The sequence below is a fragment of the Antechinus flavipes genome, chromosome 2 (assembly GCF_016432865.1).
Source record: "Antechinus flavipes isolate AdamAnt ecotype Samford, QLD, Australia chromosome 2, AdamAnt_v2, whole genome shotgun sequence".
NCBI lineage: Eukaryota > Metazoa > Chordata > Mammalia > Dasyuromorphia > Dasyuridae > Antechinus > Antechinus flavipes.
This window is the reverse complement of record NC_067399.1, coordinates 92,968,953-92,981,824: the sequence shown is the minus strand read 5'-3', so window position 1 is coordinate 92,981,824 and position 12,872 is coordinate 92,968,953. Positions and strand designations below refer to the sequence as shown.

Sequence of the window (12,872 nt, the reverse complement as noted above, 5' to 3'; positions counted from 1 at the left end):
GTGTTTGAGGAACAGCAAAGGAGGCTGGTATCATTGGACCGAAGGATAGCTAGTGGGGAAAAAACGGTGGTATAAGTAAACTAGGAATGGGGGTAGATTATAAAGGGGGGGAGAGACAGAGACAGAAGCGGGAAAAGAGAGAGACAGAGACAGAGAGGGGAAGAGAGAGAGAGACAGACAGACAGAGACAGAGATGGGGAAGGAGGGGAGAGAGACAGAGACAGACAGAAGGGGGAAAAGAGAGAGACAGAGACAGAGAGGGGAAGAGAGAGAGAGACACAGAGACAGAGAAGGAGGGGAGAGAGAGACAGACAGAGACAGAGAGGGGGAGAGAGAGAAAGACAGAGACAGAGATGGGGGAGAGGGAGAGACAGATAGAGACAGAAGGGGGAAAAAGAGAGAGAGACAGAGACAGAGAGGGGAAGAGAGAAACAGAGAGAGACAGAGGTGGGGGGGGAGGAGACAGAGGGGAAGAGAGAGACAGACACAGAGAGATTGAGAGGAGAGAGATGGGAGGGGAGGGAGAGAGAGAGACAGAGATTAGGTGCAATAGGTAAATCCGAGGAAGAAGGAACTTCTTGGTTCCCTCCAGGCCCCACGTCAGACCACTCTGAGGGCTGCACGATCCATGCAGTGGAAGAATGCTGAGACTGCCTAATGGGGCTGGGCACTGGGGGATGAAGCAGCCTTACTCGAATGAATGAGGAGTCCTAACATATTTGAGCGGTGACCTCATCCCCGGGCTGGGCTGGCCAGTCTCTCAGTGTGACCATGAGGACTTTGGATGGGGGTGTGGTGGAGAAAGGGAGGTGAAGAGTTCAGAATTCCGCTCCCATTTGGCTGCAGATAAAACACTTAAGGCAGAAAGGTTCCCTTAGTAGAGAACTCTAGAGTTAGGAATGGGACAAAAAAGAAGTCTTGACTTTGGACAGGTGATGGAACTCCAGTAGGGCTGGGAGTGGAGGCTAGTTAAGGACACGGTAGAAGGAATTTCTAGGCCCCTTTTAAGCTTCACGTTGGAAACTATATTCACTCAATAAATATTTATTGACTGCTTGAGAGGCAGGGTAGTAGAGTGGAAAGAACATGGAATTTGAAGTGGGAAGACTGGGTCCTGCTGTTTGCCTTTTTTAAGTTACTTAGGCAGCTAGGTGGTGCTGCGGATAGAGCACCTTGAAGTCAGGAGGACCCGAGTTCAAATTTGACCTCAGGCACTTAACACTTCCCAGCTGTGTGACCCTAATCACCTCAGCCAAAAAAAATACTTATTGTTATTTATTTTTCTCTATAGTATTTTATTACTTGCCTTAAAAAAAAATCATTGTACCCATGATACCATTGGTGGAGGAAGATCCCAGTACAGAAAATTTCCCACAAATGCAGCTTTGTACCATCTCCATCGACTTAAACGGGAGAACACGTTTTCTGGGTGAAAGTGACTTGCCTAAAATCCCATAGGAGGCCAGTGGAGGTCAGAAGTAGGATTTGAACCCGTCCTCCCTTTCTCTGAGACCAACTTTCTACTACCTTCTTTAGGCTCAAATAAGCCTCCTTGTTTCAATCGGGCTTCCTTCATAGGCAAAGCCTCCAGACGGCCGCACCGTGTTGGCTGCCCACTCTGGAGTGCAACGTCTTTCCCAAAACCCGGTTCTCAGAACTAAACCAGAACTCCGAACGTCATCAGAGCGGGCCAGAGTATAAAGGGGCCTAACTACAAAAAAACACGGGGCTATTGATCAAAGGACTTCCGCCCAGAGCACTGGGACGCCGGGCCGCGGGCGAGTTCTGGCGGGAAAGCCAACCGCCCCCACCGCGGCCCACCCCACTTCCTCTCCTGGAAGCGGGAATCTCGGGCCTAGTTTTCCCTTTCCGCCCTTGTCCCGGCACATCCCACTCTCGGGGGCCCCCTTCTCCCCTCACTGGTAATCAAGGAACGCCTATCGAGATTTGCCCGTAGGTTCCAAGGGCTTAACGGACTCCTGTCCCCCGGTTACAAGGCCCGGCTTCCCTCCCCGCCCAGGGCCTGCTCGCCCCGAGCGCTCCCGGGTCTGCACCCGGGCTCGCCCGGCCGCCCAGCCTGCTGTGTCCCACGGGCTGTAGCTTTCCAGAACGGAAGCTCTTCCAGGGCAGGGGGCGCTTTCCCATTTCCTTCCCTCTCCGGAGTCTAGCCCAGGGCTCGAAGAGCCACGTGCAGGTTTCTAGAACTGTTCTCTGACGTGGGCAGAACAAAGGGCCGTAAATCCGGGATTGCGGCCGCCCGCTCTGCCAGCACCCCCGGGGTTCCCTCAGCCCAGCCAGCCTCTCCCCATCTTCCCGCCACAAGGTAGACGGTGAGCTTCATCACCGCCTCGTGGCCGGGAGTCAGGTCCCCGAGAGCCGGAGCCCGTGAGAGGGCTGCTGCCCGCCCCCAGGGACCGCCCCCTGCTAGCAGCCGCAGACCGGCAGAAAGCTCTCCCTCCCCGGGGCGGGTTTGTGACGGCCTGGGAGCGACTGGACAAAGGCCATCTGCACCTGCCCGATTACAGAGGAAAACACAGGATTTTGGTGCTTTTCTCTTTAATACCGTCATACAATTATGAGCATCTCTTTGAAAAACCCAAGCTAAATCAGTAGTACATTTTTTCCTTTTTTTTTAAACAATTTCAAGAACAAAAATAGATCTCTATCTCATATATATATACACACACATATATGTATACATGTACCTATGTCTGTATATAGGGGAGTGACAGGGAGTTTTTAACCAGGCCAACATGAAAGTCAAAATTACGACCTGCCCCGAGGGGGCTCTCGAGTCTTACCTCTGGACAGAATGGGGGAGGATCCCATGCAGGAAAGGCTAGAAGATTGGTAACTTTTTCCCCTTTGAAGTGTCCCAGTATGTCCTGGGCAGGAAAAATGGCAAGGCCTCTGATGGGGTTTATTGCTCAGAGATCACCCATACCGCTAGAAAGACTCATCCCAGAACATTTCTGCTTCTGTTACTTGGAGGAGAGGAGGTGGGTAGGGAAGGATGGGCTGGAAAAACTCAAGGCTCCCTATGGTTTCCATTAAAAAGGAGAGGAATTGTATTTCAAATTTTTTAAAAATTCCCTCTTCCTCCACATCTAGTACCTATAGGAAATGAACTTTATGAGAATTCTCAGTCAGGGAAACAGTGGTCCTGCTGGCTGTGTGGAGGCCTCCTGTCAGCAGGGATACTCAAGGGGAGGACAGCCTTGGGCCAGAGTAGCCTGCAGATCTCTGGGCCTGAAGCCTTCCTGGGCTGGCTTTGCTGGGAAGGTGGCCAATAGTGTCTTCCCCCTCCCCTCCATTAACCTTCCCCTTACAACTGGCTTAGGATAACTGAGGGGCTCTTCTCTGGACATTAAGGCACAGCCCCCAGAAAAAGCTCATGGAGCTGCAATCTGGGGACGTCGTGGCTTAGGGAGCACCCCGTCTTGTGGGGGGGAGTGGCCAAGGTCTTTTTGGGCACCCCAGAATGGCTCTATCCATACCAACCTGGGCCGTGGGCAGGGGATTACATGAAAAATGCCTGGCTCTCCAGGATGGGACTTGGGCTGCTTGGAAAAGTTGTCTTCTAAAGGAAGAGAGAGGGGTGAGCCCAGGCCTGGAGGCAGGGAGAAGTGGGGCGTGTAGGGCCAGACTGCAGGTGGGTGAGGTTGGGGAAAGGCCCAAAGTCCTGCTCCCGCCTTCTCACCCTGACTTCCCGACCTGCCCCGATGCAATCCTTAGCTTGATAAAGGCCAGCCCTGCTATGGGATCTGTGTGGTGGGCCCAGCCTCCTCTGTAGGCCTCACAACCCTGCCTGGAGGGGCAAGGGGACGATTGGGACTGAGGAAGCTTTCTCGGGAGAAGCCATCCTATCTGAGCAGACGGACAGATGGTACTTCTGTCGGGCCCTCGGAGAAGTGCATCTGCAACATGTATTAAGACCGGGTTTCCAAAATAGGATTGTGCAGCTGAAGACTCCCCAAGAATATCTCTTGTGAATGGGAGGAGGAAAAATGGAACACTGTCCCTTTCATCTACCTTAATCTTAATGGGACAGAAGGAAGAAGTGCCCTGAGCAGTTCCAAGACCTGAAGGGTTCCAACGTCTAATTCTCTTGCTGTTTGCACTGAAGGGCAGAGATTCATTGCAGAGGCAATATGGCAGGAACCTGGCCCTGAAAAAGACCTGAGAGCCTAGTTTCATTATAGGGTATTGGGGGGAAAAATCATCCACCGTGGCCCCTGAGCATGGCAGGAGAGTGTAAACACCTCTTGGACCCCAAGACGAACATGGGGGGAAACAGGACAAAACAACTTAAACCCAGCACTTAGAAAAGAGAACACTTCTGATGCTCTCGCTGCCGGGAGAGCGCCTGACCTACACGGACCCGCACGGACTGCAAGGTCCAAACCCTGCTCTTCTGGGGCAAATGAGGGGCTGGGGAGAAGTGGGGCTCGGCTCTCGCAGGCAGGAAAAGTAGAAATCACCTTCCCTTACAACCAAAGGGGTTTTCGGGGATGTCTTTGGTCTTCTCCCAATCTAGAAAAGGGAGAAAGCTAAGCTTTGGAACTAAAGACCGCTTTTGCTCCTGAGTTAAATCAAGGCTCCGTGACTGTTTGGAATGGATTCCTGGGGGTGGGAAGAAAGGGGGAAGATGGCGCCTAGGGCTGTCCTCCATGGACACACACTCAGTACAGTCACACAGAGCGCACCCCCCCAGCACGCACACACTGAATACAGACTCCCCTTGCCCTCTCTTTCAACCATTCAGACTGGGAGCTCCAGTCCTTCTCTCCCACAATGGCAGCCTCAATCTAAACTCTGCCTCGGAGTCCAAAGGTGCAAGGAATCTGCTTTGGATGCAAATATTTCCAGCTTAGCTCTCAGTGAGCAGCCCTTGCAGCCAAGGGGAGACAGGGGGAGGGACGTTCCCTAAGGCCGTGTTCTCCTTGCCCCTGCAGCCAGGGCTCCGGCTCTCAGCTGCCCTGACCCGGGCTCAGCTCGCAGGGAGTCTGTTAGAGCTCCCGGGGGATGACGGTGAAGGGCACCACCGGACTGCTGGCCTCCAGGTCCAGGGCGGTGAGGAAACAGTCCACAGCGGCTTCATTGTGGCCCTGGGCCTGCAGGACTTCGCCGAGGCTCTTCCAGGCCTCGTGACTGGTGCTCTGGATCTGGATGGCATCTCTCAGCACCTTCTGGGCCAGGTCCTGTCGACCCAGTCTGTTGAGCATGAGACCCTGCAAAGCAAACACATAGCACCGTGATGGCCCAGCTCACAAGCTCCCTTCTAGCCAACTACACCCCAAGCTACTTCTGCAGCCTCATGGCTTTCCTTCTGCCTCATTGCCTTGATAGCTGTCCTTCCCCACACCCAGAAGGCCTCCTTCTTGCAGCTTCACCTTCCAAAAGCCTCCCCTTCTTTCAAGGCTCGGTTCATGTGCAGTTTCAGCAAAGTGGGCCACTGAAGCCCCCAGCCCTGAGCCTGCCAGTCCCTGAAGCTCTGGTGGCCCCAGCTTTCTCCTCTTGCCCATTCTCCAGGGAGATAAGGGCACCCACTTCTCAAGGGTGTTGTGAGGATCAAATGAGAAGACCCCTTAAATCTTGAGGCCCTCCATAAAAGTGAGCAATCATTAGTAATCTCCCCAAGCACTGGTGTCCTTTCCCTCATCATTACTGTCTATGTACACCCCCAAGCTTCCTGAGGGCAGGGACGTTTGCTCTTGCACAGCCCAATGGACATTTTCAGTTTTCTTATCCCATGTGCTACATTTAGCACTGCTAATGATCTCCCCGCCCCCCCCCCCCCTTCTACTTAACTGACCACTCCTTCCCAGGAGTGCATGTGCGCCCATGAGTGCCCTCTGTCCTGGGCTGCATCCTAGCCTTCCTGCTGACCTTATCAGCTTCCAAATCTTTATCAACTGGGGGTTCTGGGAGATCTCACGTCACCCCTCAGTCAATAAGTGATGATGGGCTGTGCTGAAGGCTTGGATCCAAAGAGCCCTCACTATTTGGGTGTCCTCGAGACAGCACCAATTCACTAGGTCCCAAACAACCACCCTTCTCCTCCTCCGCCCAAATGGCTGTCTTTCCCATTTACTCCCCCCGCTATCTACTGTGGTCTCTGATCTCTTCTCCCCATTCAATTGCCACAGCTAGACCTCTGCTTCAGTCAGTCTTCCGCGGGGTGCTAAAATTCTTGTCCTGGGGATGCTCCTGTGCCCAGGCCTTCCCCTAATTGCCTGCTCCGGGTCCTCTCCCTTCAGCCTCACAGGATCTCTCTCTTCTTGTAGGATGCAGCAGCTCAAGCACCATTTCCACATGGATTGCTAGTGTTCTTCTCTCCAAACTGCTTTGTACCTAACAACTTTGTCTTTATTAGTATTTCTCTGTTTTTCTGTACCTAATTATGTATACTTCTTTGCTCTCCCTTTACTCCTTCATTAGGGATTTTTCATTCTTTGTCCCTGTATCCACTGCCCCTAGCACCTTGCTGCTGCACAATAGGAACGGTCTTTTCTCTGATCACCAGGGCCTAACAGTGTGACTTGAATAGAACAGGTGTGCTTGATAAATATTTGCTGAATTCTATAGCACACAAAATTCTGGCATTACAAATCTAAGGGGCCAGTGAACCCTTTTAAAAAAATTTTGATAATCAAATTTCAGTATAACCAGTTTCCTCTGTAATTCTACATATTTTATGCACTTAAAAACATGATTCTGAAAAAGTTGCAAGGCTAAGAAACCCTAACTTCATCTGTAGGTTTGGTTCAATTTTGGGTCACAAAGACCCATGAAGCATGATCTGGAAAAGACCTTAGATTTCATCTTAAATTATGCTTGCTGCCTGTGATCATGTTGACTTCCCAGACAGAAACACAGAATCTTAGAGTACAAAAAGAACTAGAACAAGAATCCTTTCTTATATCACTTACACATACTTGATAGTCATATTTTGCCCAAAGATCCAATGAGGTACTCACTTTTTTGGGCCACTTTATTCCACTCTTAGGTAGCTCTAATTTTTATATAAATGTCCCTTATGTCAAACCCCAAGTTGGTCACTCCCATTGATGGTCCTTGTTCTGCCTACTCTGGGACCAAGAAGAACAAGCCCATGTGAAAATCACTACCATTACAAACATTTTAGATCTGTCCACGTAAAAGTGCACAATCCTCATAATGACCTTGTAAAATAGAATCTAAAAATATTATCTCCATTTTGTACAAGGAAACCAGGGCTCAAAGAGATTACCAAGGTCAAGGTCAGGGATGGGATATGACTTTGGTTTTTCCTGATCCCCAGGCCAGCACCCTCTCCACCATCCCACAATGGCACTGCCTCCCCTCTTCAGGGGAAACAGCTTCTGTTCCTTCAACCAGTCCTCAGGTGGCTTCCTTTCAAGGCCCTCCACCCCCTCCTTGTCAACCACAGCCCTCAGAACCCCCTTCTTTCTAACAACAGCCTCCCTGTGGATAGGTTCAAACCAGGGCAGAGCGGAGGGAGACCAGTGCCTGACTAGCTCTGCCCATTCATTAAATTTCCCCTTCTCACATTAGAACAAAGACTCTAGCTTCTCCAGATCTCTCGGGTGCCCTGTCATCGAAGGGATCACTTCTCCCTCCGAGCTTTGCATGCCATCCCTGCATGCACATAAGTCACTGGAAGGAAGCTGCCTTCAATTCACCCAGAGAGAAAGCTCTTCTGGTGGCCTCCCACTGATGGGCAGGGTACATTTTTAGCTGGAACATTTCACCCCCTTCTTCCCTCCCTCCCCATTTCCCAAAGCTGGAGTTTGGTTCCTCTGTTGCTATGGAGACCTGTCAGGGAGATACACAAGCATAATTTCATAAAGCCTTCCGAGATCTTATGAACACAGCCAATTAGCAGAGAGTGAAGGATGGAGCTCTTGGCAGTCCCTGGAAAGGCTCCTGAAGGCACCTTTCAAAATCTGTCTAAAAGCCCTGCCAGGGGTCCCAGATGGCTAGTTCCATTTCGACTGAACAGACTGCAGAGAGCCCCAGGGCTTCTGACACCTCAGAGAGCAGTCCCCAGCCCAGTCCCCAAAGGGTTTCACTGTGACAGGAAGGCTGAGCTAAGGAAGGCTTCCTAACACCCTTTCTCCAAGTCCCACCTCTAGGTGCCCACCCTCCCCACTGCTCGGATGGCCTGCAGCTCTCCATCGAGAATTCAGCAAGTCTCTGCTGAGCAAGGCCTCCCTTGGCCGTCCCTGGGGGGCTGGCGCTGGATTAGGTCATCCCCGCCCCCTCCCCCAAGGCCGTAAGGAGATACTGCTGCCGGGGTCAGCCTGGGGCCCCTGAGGGAGCCGAGGCCTTGTAACCGGATCTGGGGCCACCTGCTGCTGACACCACCTGACAGATGGGCCGGGCTGCTGGGAAGACACCAGTTTCCTCCCATTCCCCTCCTCTCCCCGGGCTGACACCTTCTCTGTGGCCCTTTCCCTGTCCATCTTGGCTGAAATTCAGGACAGGCTTGGGTAGGGTCAGAGGGCCGGCCTTTAGCTGAAGGGGAGAATGTTTAATGGGAACCAATTCACCCAGCGCAGCCTAGCCCAGATCTGGCCTGCGCGGCCAGAAGGGGCTCCTCTGACCAGCGCTTTGTGGAGGCGGGGGCTGCGCCTGCCCCTGCCCTCTCCTTGTGGCTCATCTCCTCCTCCTCGCTGGGGAGGCTGCTGTCGGGCCTGTGTGTGGGCACACTGTGGTGATTACTGCAGGGGATGCGGGGAGAGCCTCGGCCCTGATTCTGGTGACAGTGCTGAGGAGCCCGCTCACAAGTTGGGGCAAGGACCCGCCAACCTGGGTTTCCCCGTATGGGAGAGTGGTGGTCAGGGGGTATGTGTGCGAGTGTGTGTGCGTCTGCACTTGTGGAAAGGGAAGCACTTCCCCAGCACTTGAGGTGGCGGTTCTGGTCAGTCCTACTCTGGTACTTTCAGGGATGGGGGGGGGGGGAGAGAGAGAGGAGGCTGGGGAGAAGAGACCAGAGTGGACAGGGCAGGGGGTGGTCCAGAAAGCTACGTTGTTTTCCTATCTTCCATGGATGTCTACCGTGCACTTAGATCCTACAAGGCTCAGCCCCAGGCCTCCCCACTCCAGAAAGCCTCCCTTGATTGCTGACTGTTCCAGCTCCAAACATGCTCCTTGAGCTTTCCCTTACCAGTAAGTGCTGAATAAATTTTTTTCCCCTTGATTTTCTGTAGCACTTAGAGCAGCCACCAAATATTGTGTTGTTTGCATGCAGGGTTGTTTTTTTTTTTTTTTTTGCCATTCTGGATTATTATCCTGCACGTTTCATCCCTTTATGTTTCATCTTTCGAACTTCTTGAGGGCAGATACTGCTCTCATCTCCTGGATCCCTGGGAACACCTGGCTCAGGCCGGGTTGGGGAAAAGATGATTCAATGAAGTCTGGACCCTTCTCTCCGTATTCTGAAGCACGGCTGACTGACGTCTCACAGTGAGATCGGCCACAACACTGGGGTGAGATGTTATTGGCCGTAACCCACATTTACAGATCAGGAACCCCAAGGTTTGGGGGCCTGCCCCGGGTCACAGAGTTCTGAGGCAGTTTGAATCCAGGCCCACCAACCTTCTTAGCCCCTCATTTCCTGTGTGACCTTGAGCATCAACTCACTCCTGGGGGAGGGGGCATCTGGGAGCTTTCTGGTGGGGAGGAGGTGGCCAGCTGGTCACAAAGTCTTGGAGGGAGCTTGGGGAGCTCCTTGCTTGCAGACTGCAGGCGGTCTGGGCCTCCTCTGGCCCGTCTGCCCTCGCTCAGTCTCTGGCTAACGGTGACCCTGGAGTTTCCCTGGGGTTCTGTCCTGGTGCCCTTTCTGCCTCTCAAATCTCTGCCATGGGAACCTCATTGGCTGTCGGGGGCTTAGCATCTCTCTGCTCTCTTGGAGCCCCCTCAGAGGTCTAGGAAACATCGGCTGCCTGCTGGAGATCTCAAACTGGGTCTGCCTCCCCAAGCCAAGCTCCTGAACCAAGGCCCAGCAGCCCTCCAGATGGCCCCGCTCTCTGCCGCAATTCCCCACTCTCCCTCATCCCGCAAGCTCCCTGGGGTCAGATCTCGTTCTGATTGGCTCTCGGGCCTGCGCCACCTCCCGCTAGATTACTGCGAGTCTCCTGGTCGGGCCCCTCGGCGTGGCTCCCCTCAGCGTGGCTCCTTCTGGCTTCCCCGCCGACCGGCAGTCCCCTTTCTCCATGAGTCAGCCCCAAGCTACCTTTCCTGTCACTCTGCTCTCTGGCTCTCTAGCAACTAGTTACAGAGCCAGTGCTGGTCCAGGCTGTCCCCGTGGCCTGGCCCCGCTGCGAGAGCCTCCTCCTTCCCCAGGATTGCCCGTCCGCAGCCATGCTGTCTCTCAGTGGCGCTGGATTCCTGGAGGGCAGGAATTTTCAGTTTTCCCGGTATTCATGTGAGTGCCCAAAGGAGGCACTTAACCAATGTTTGTGGCCAGCTCCTGGTCATGAAGTCTGGACTTTAAGGACCCAGGGACCACTGCCTGTCATGCACTGGCTGGGCGAGTGGGCTCCGGCCGTCGCTGAGGGGAAGGTGGGCCTGAGCCCTGCTGAAGGCTCCTTTCCAAGGGGCTCTGGTGTAGCCCCCAACAGGGCCGCTCCCCCGTACCTGCCATGCATCTTGCCCACTCCATTCCTTTGGGTTAATCCCTGGTGGTTAACTTCACTGGCTTTACAATTCCCTGCAGGGGCTGGGCTTGGCTGCCTTCCTTGTGTCCCCTACCCTCCTGGTTATTTATAAAAGTTATTCTGGGAATTTTTTCTTCCGAGTTCAAGGCACATTCCTGAGATTCCCTCACACCCTCTCCAGCTGGAAAAGGGGATGTGCAGAAGGTTAGAGGCTGGCAGAAAGCCTCCTGCTTCGGGACAGAGGAGGGTAGAGAAGTCTGGGCCGCGCCGCTACCCAAGGGGGGTCCTGTTGGGAAAGCAGCCAGCACGTCTGTGGCCCAAGAGGGAGAAACGTTCATCCTCTCCCACCTCCAAAGGGTCTGGGATAAGCGCCCCTAACTCAGCTCCACCAGGCCATGCCCTGGCCCCTGGCCCTGGCTTCTTAAGGCATGCAGCCTGCCCCACTCAGCTCAGCACCTCACAGCGGGACGGACATGAGGGTCCCAGTTCTGCCCACAACGCCTCAGGCAAGCGGGCAGTTCCCCATCAATCAAACAGCACTTTTGAGGGAAGGAACCGAATGGAGCCCTCCCTGGAAATTCCCCCTGGGATCCGGCCAGAGCAGTGTTCAGCATGGGAGGCCGTGCAGCGGGTCAGAGCGCTTCCCAAGGAGCTCGGAGCCTTTCGGTAGCACGTGGGAGCTCTTTGCTGAGGGAAACGCCCGCTCGGGGCTTCCTGGTCATTAGTCCCTTGCCCCTCTACGCGCCAGGAAGAGCGGAGTTCCGACGTGACCTCACGATGCTTCCTGGCTGTCGTGCCGCCGAACAAGCGGCTGAGCTTCTCTGCTCTGTCCCCTCCACCGTGGCACGGGGAGAACAGCAGCGCTCACCCCGCGAAAGACGCTGCGCTCAGGGCCGGGCACGAAGCGGGCGCTGCATCAGTGCTTGCTGCTGGGTCAGGAGCCTCTCGAGTTTCCCTAGTAAAGACGCTGGAGCGGTTTGCCATTTCCTTCTCCAGCTCATCCTACAGATGAGGAAGCCGAGGCAAACAGAGGAAACCCGGCCCAGCCCGGGTCACACACCTAGGAAGGGTCTCAGGGTGGATTTGAACTCAGGAAGTGGAGTCTTCCCGACTCTGGGCCCAACAACTCCATGCACTTTGTCAGCTCGCCGTTCCCTATCGAAGAGCATCGGCAACCAAGCCAGGAAGAGCCGCTCCCCAGCACAGAGCCCCTCCCTTTTCACCCGGCCTCTTGCGTTCTCGTTGGGCTTTAGGGGCACTTCCCCAGCACTCGGTTAATAAATTCCCCAGGACATTCTGGGAGGAGCAAGGCCCGCCATCACAAAGTCTCTGCCTGACAGAGCTCCCCGGGGGGGTGCAGGTGCCGATGGGTGGGTCTTGGTACTCTGAGGCATTACCAGCTGTCATCCCCTCCCGGACCCCCTGGTTTAGGGGCACCTAGAGCCTGTGTTTCACCAGAAGGGCTCCGACTGCCCCCAGCCCTGAGCCATCAGTAAATGTTTCTTGACTGGTTAATAAATTCCCCAGGACATTCTGGGAGGAGGCGAGGTCAGGACCGGATCCAGGCTTCAAAGCTGCTCCCCGGTTTGGGGACTCAGTCAGCTAAGCCACGGAGTCAGCACAGGCAGGGGTCACTTCCTGGGTCTGATCCGGAACTCCTGTGCTGGAAGGGACCCCAGCAACCCTTGGGGTCCAGCTTGTACCTTTGACAGATGAGGCCCAATGAAGTTAACCAGAGTGAGTTACCCAGGTGAGGAGCAGAGCTGGTATGAACCGAAGAGCTCCAGCTCCTAAATGGCACTGGGGGGAGTGGAGCCAGGCTCGGGCACAGGCCACCGAGCCGCCTGGCATCTAAGCAACCGGATAAGGCCCTACCTTGTGGCCCAGGTGCCAACCTGCGCTGATAAAGGGACTGACCTTCTCAAGGACATCAGGGAAATCACAAAACCAGCTCTTCACTTGTTCCAAGTTCTCCTTGCTCTTGAGGGTCCTTCGTGGAGTTAGCAGCTTCCCCTTAAACTGCCAGAGGAAGTTTGGGGGAGTGGGAATCCCTCCCCAGCCAGGGACCAGGCACAGCTCCAGCAAGAGCTGCCTCCACCACTGCCTCAGAGTAACCAAGAAGAGTCTCCTCTGCCCGTGCCGTCCTGATCCGAGGGCCTGCCAGCTGGGGTAGCCTTCCCTCAGGCCGTCCTCCCTGCCCTGTGAGCA

At 54.3% G+C, this 12,872-nt stretch overlaps 1 protein-coding gene across 1 annotated transcript in view; it reads right to left on the bottom strand.

Annotated features, from left to right (window-relative positions):
- Positions 1-2,539: 2,539 nt before the first annotated feature.
- Positions 2,540-12,872, bottom strand: part of TTC7A (tetratricopeptide repeat domain 7A) — a 174,452-nt gene continuing 164,119 nt past the window's right edge. The window contains exon 20 of the mRNA XM_051975219.1: positions 2,540-5,231. Coding sequence (XP_051831179.1) covers positions 5,010-5,231 — 222 coding nt within the window. The 3' untranslated portion in view covers positions 2,540-5,009. The remainder of the gene's footprint in view (positions 5,232-12,872) is intronic.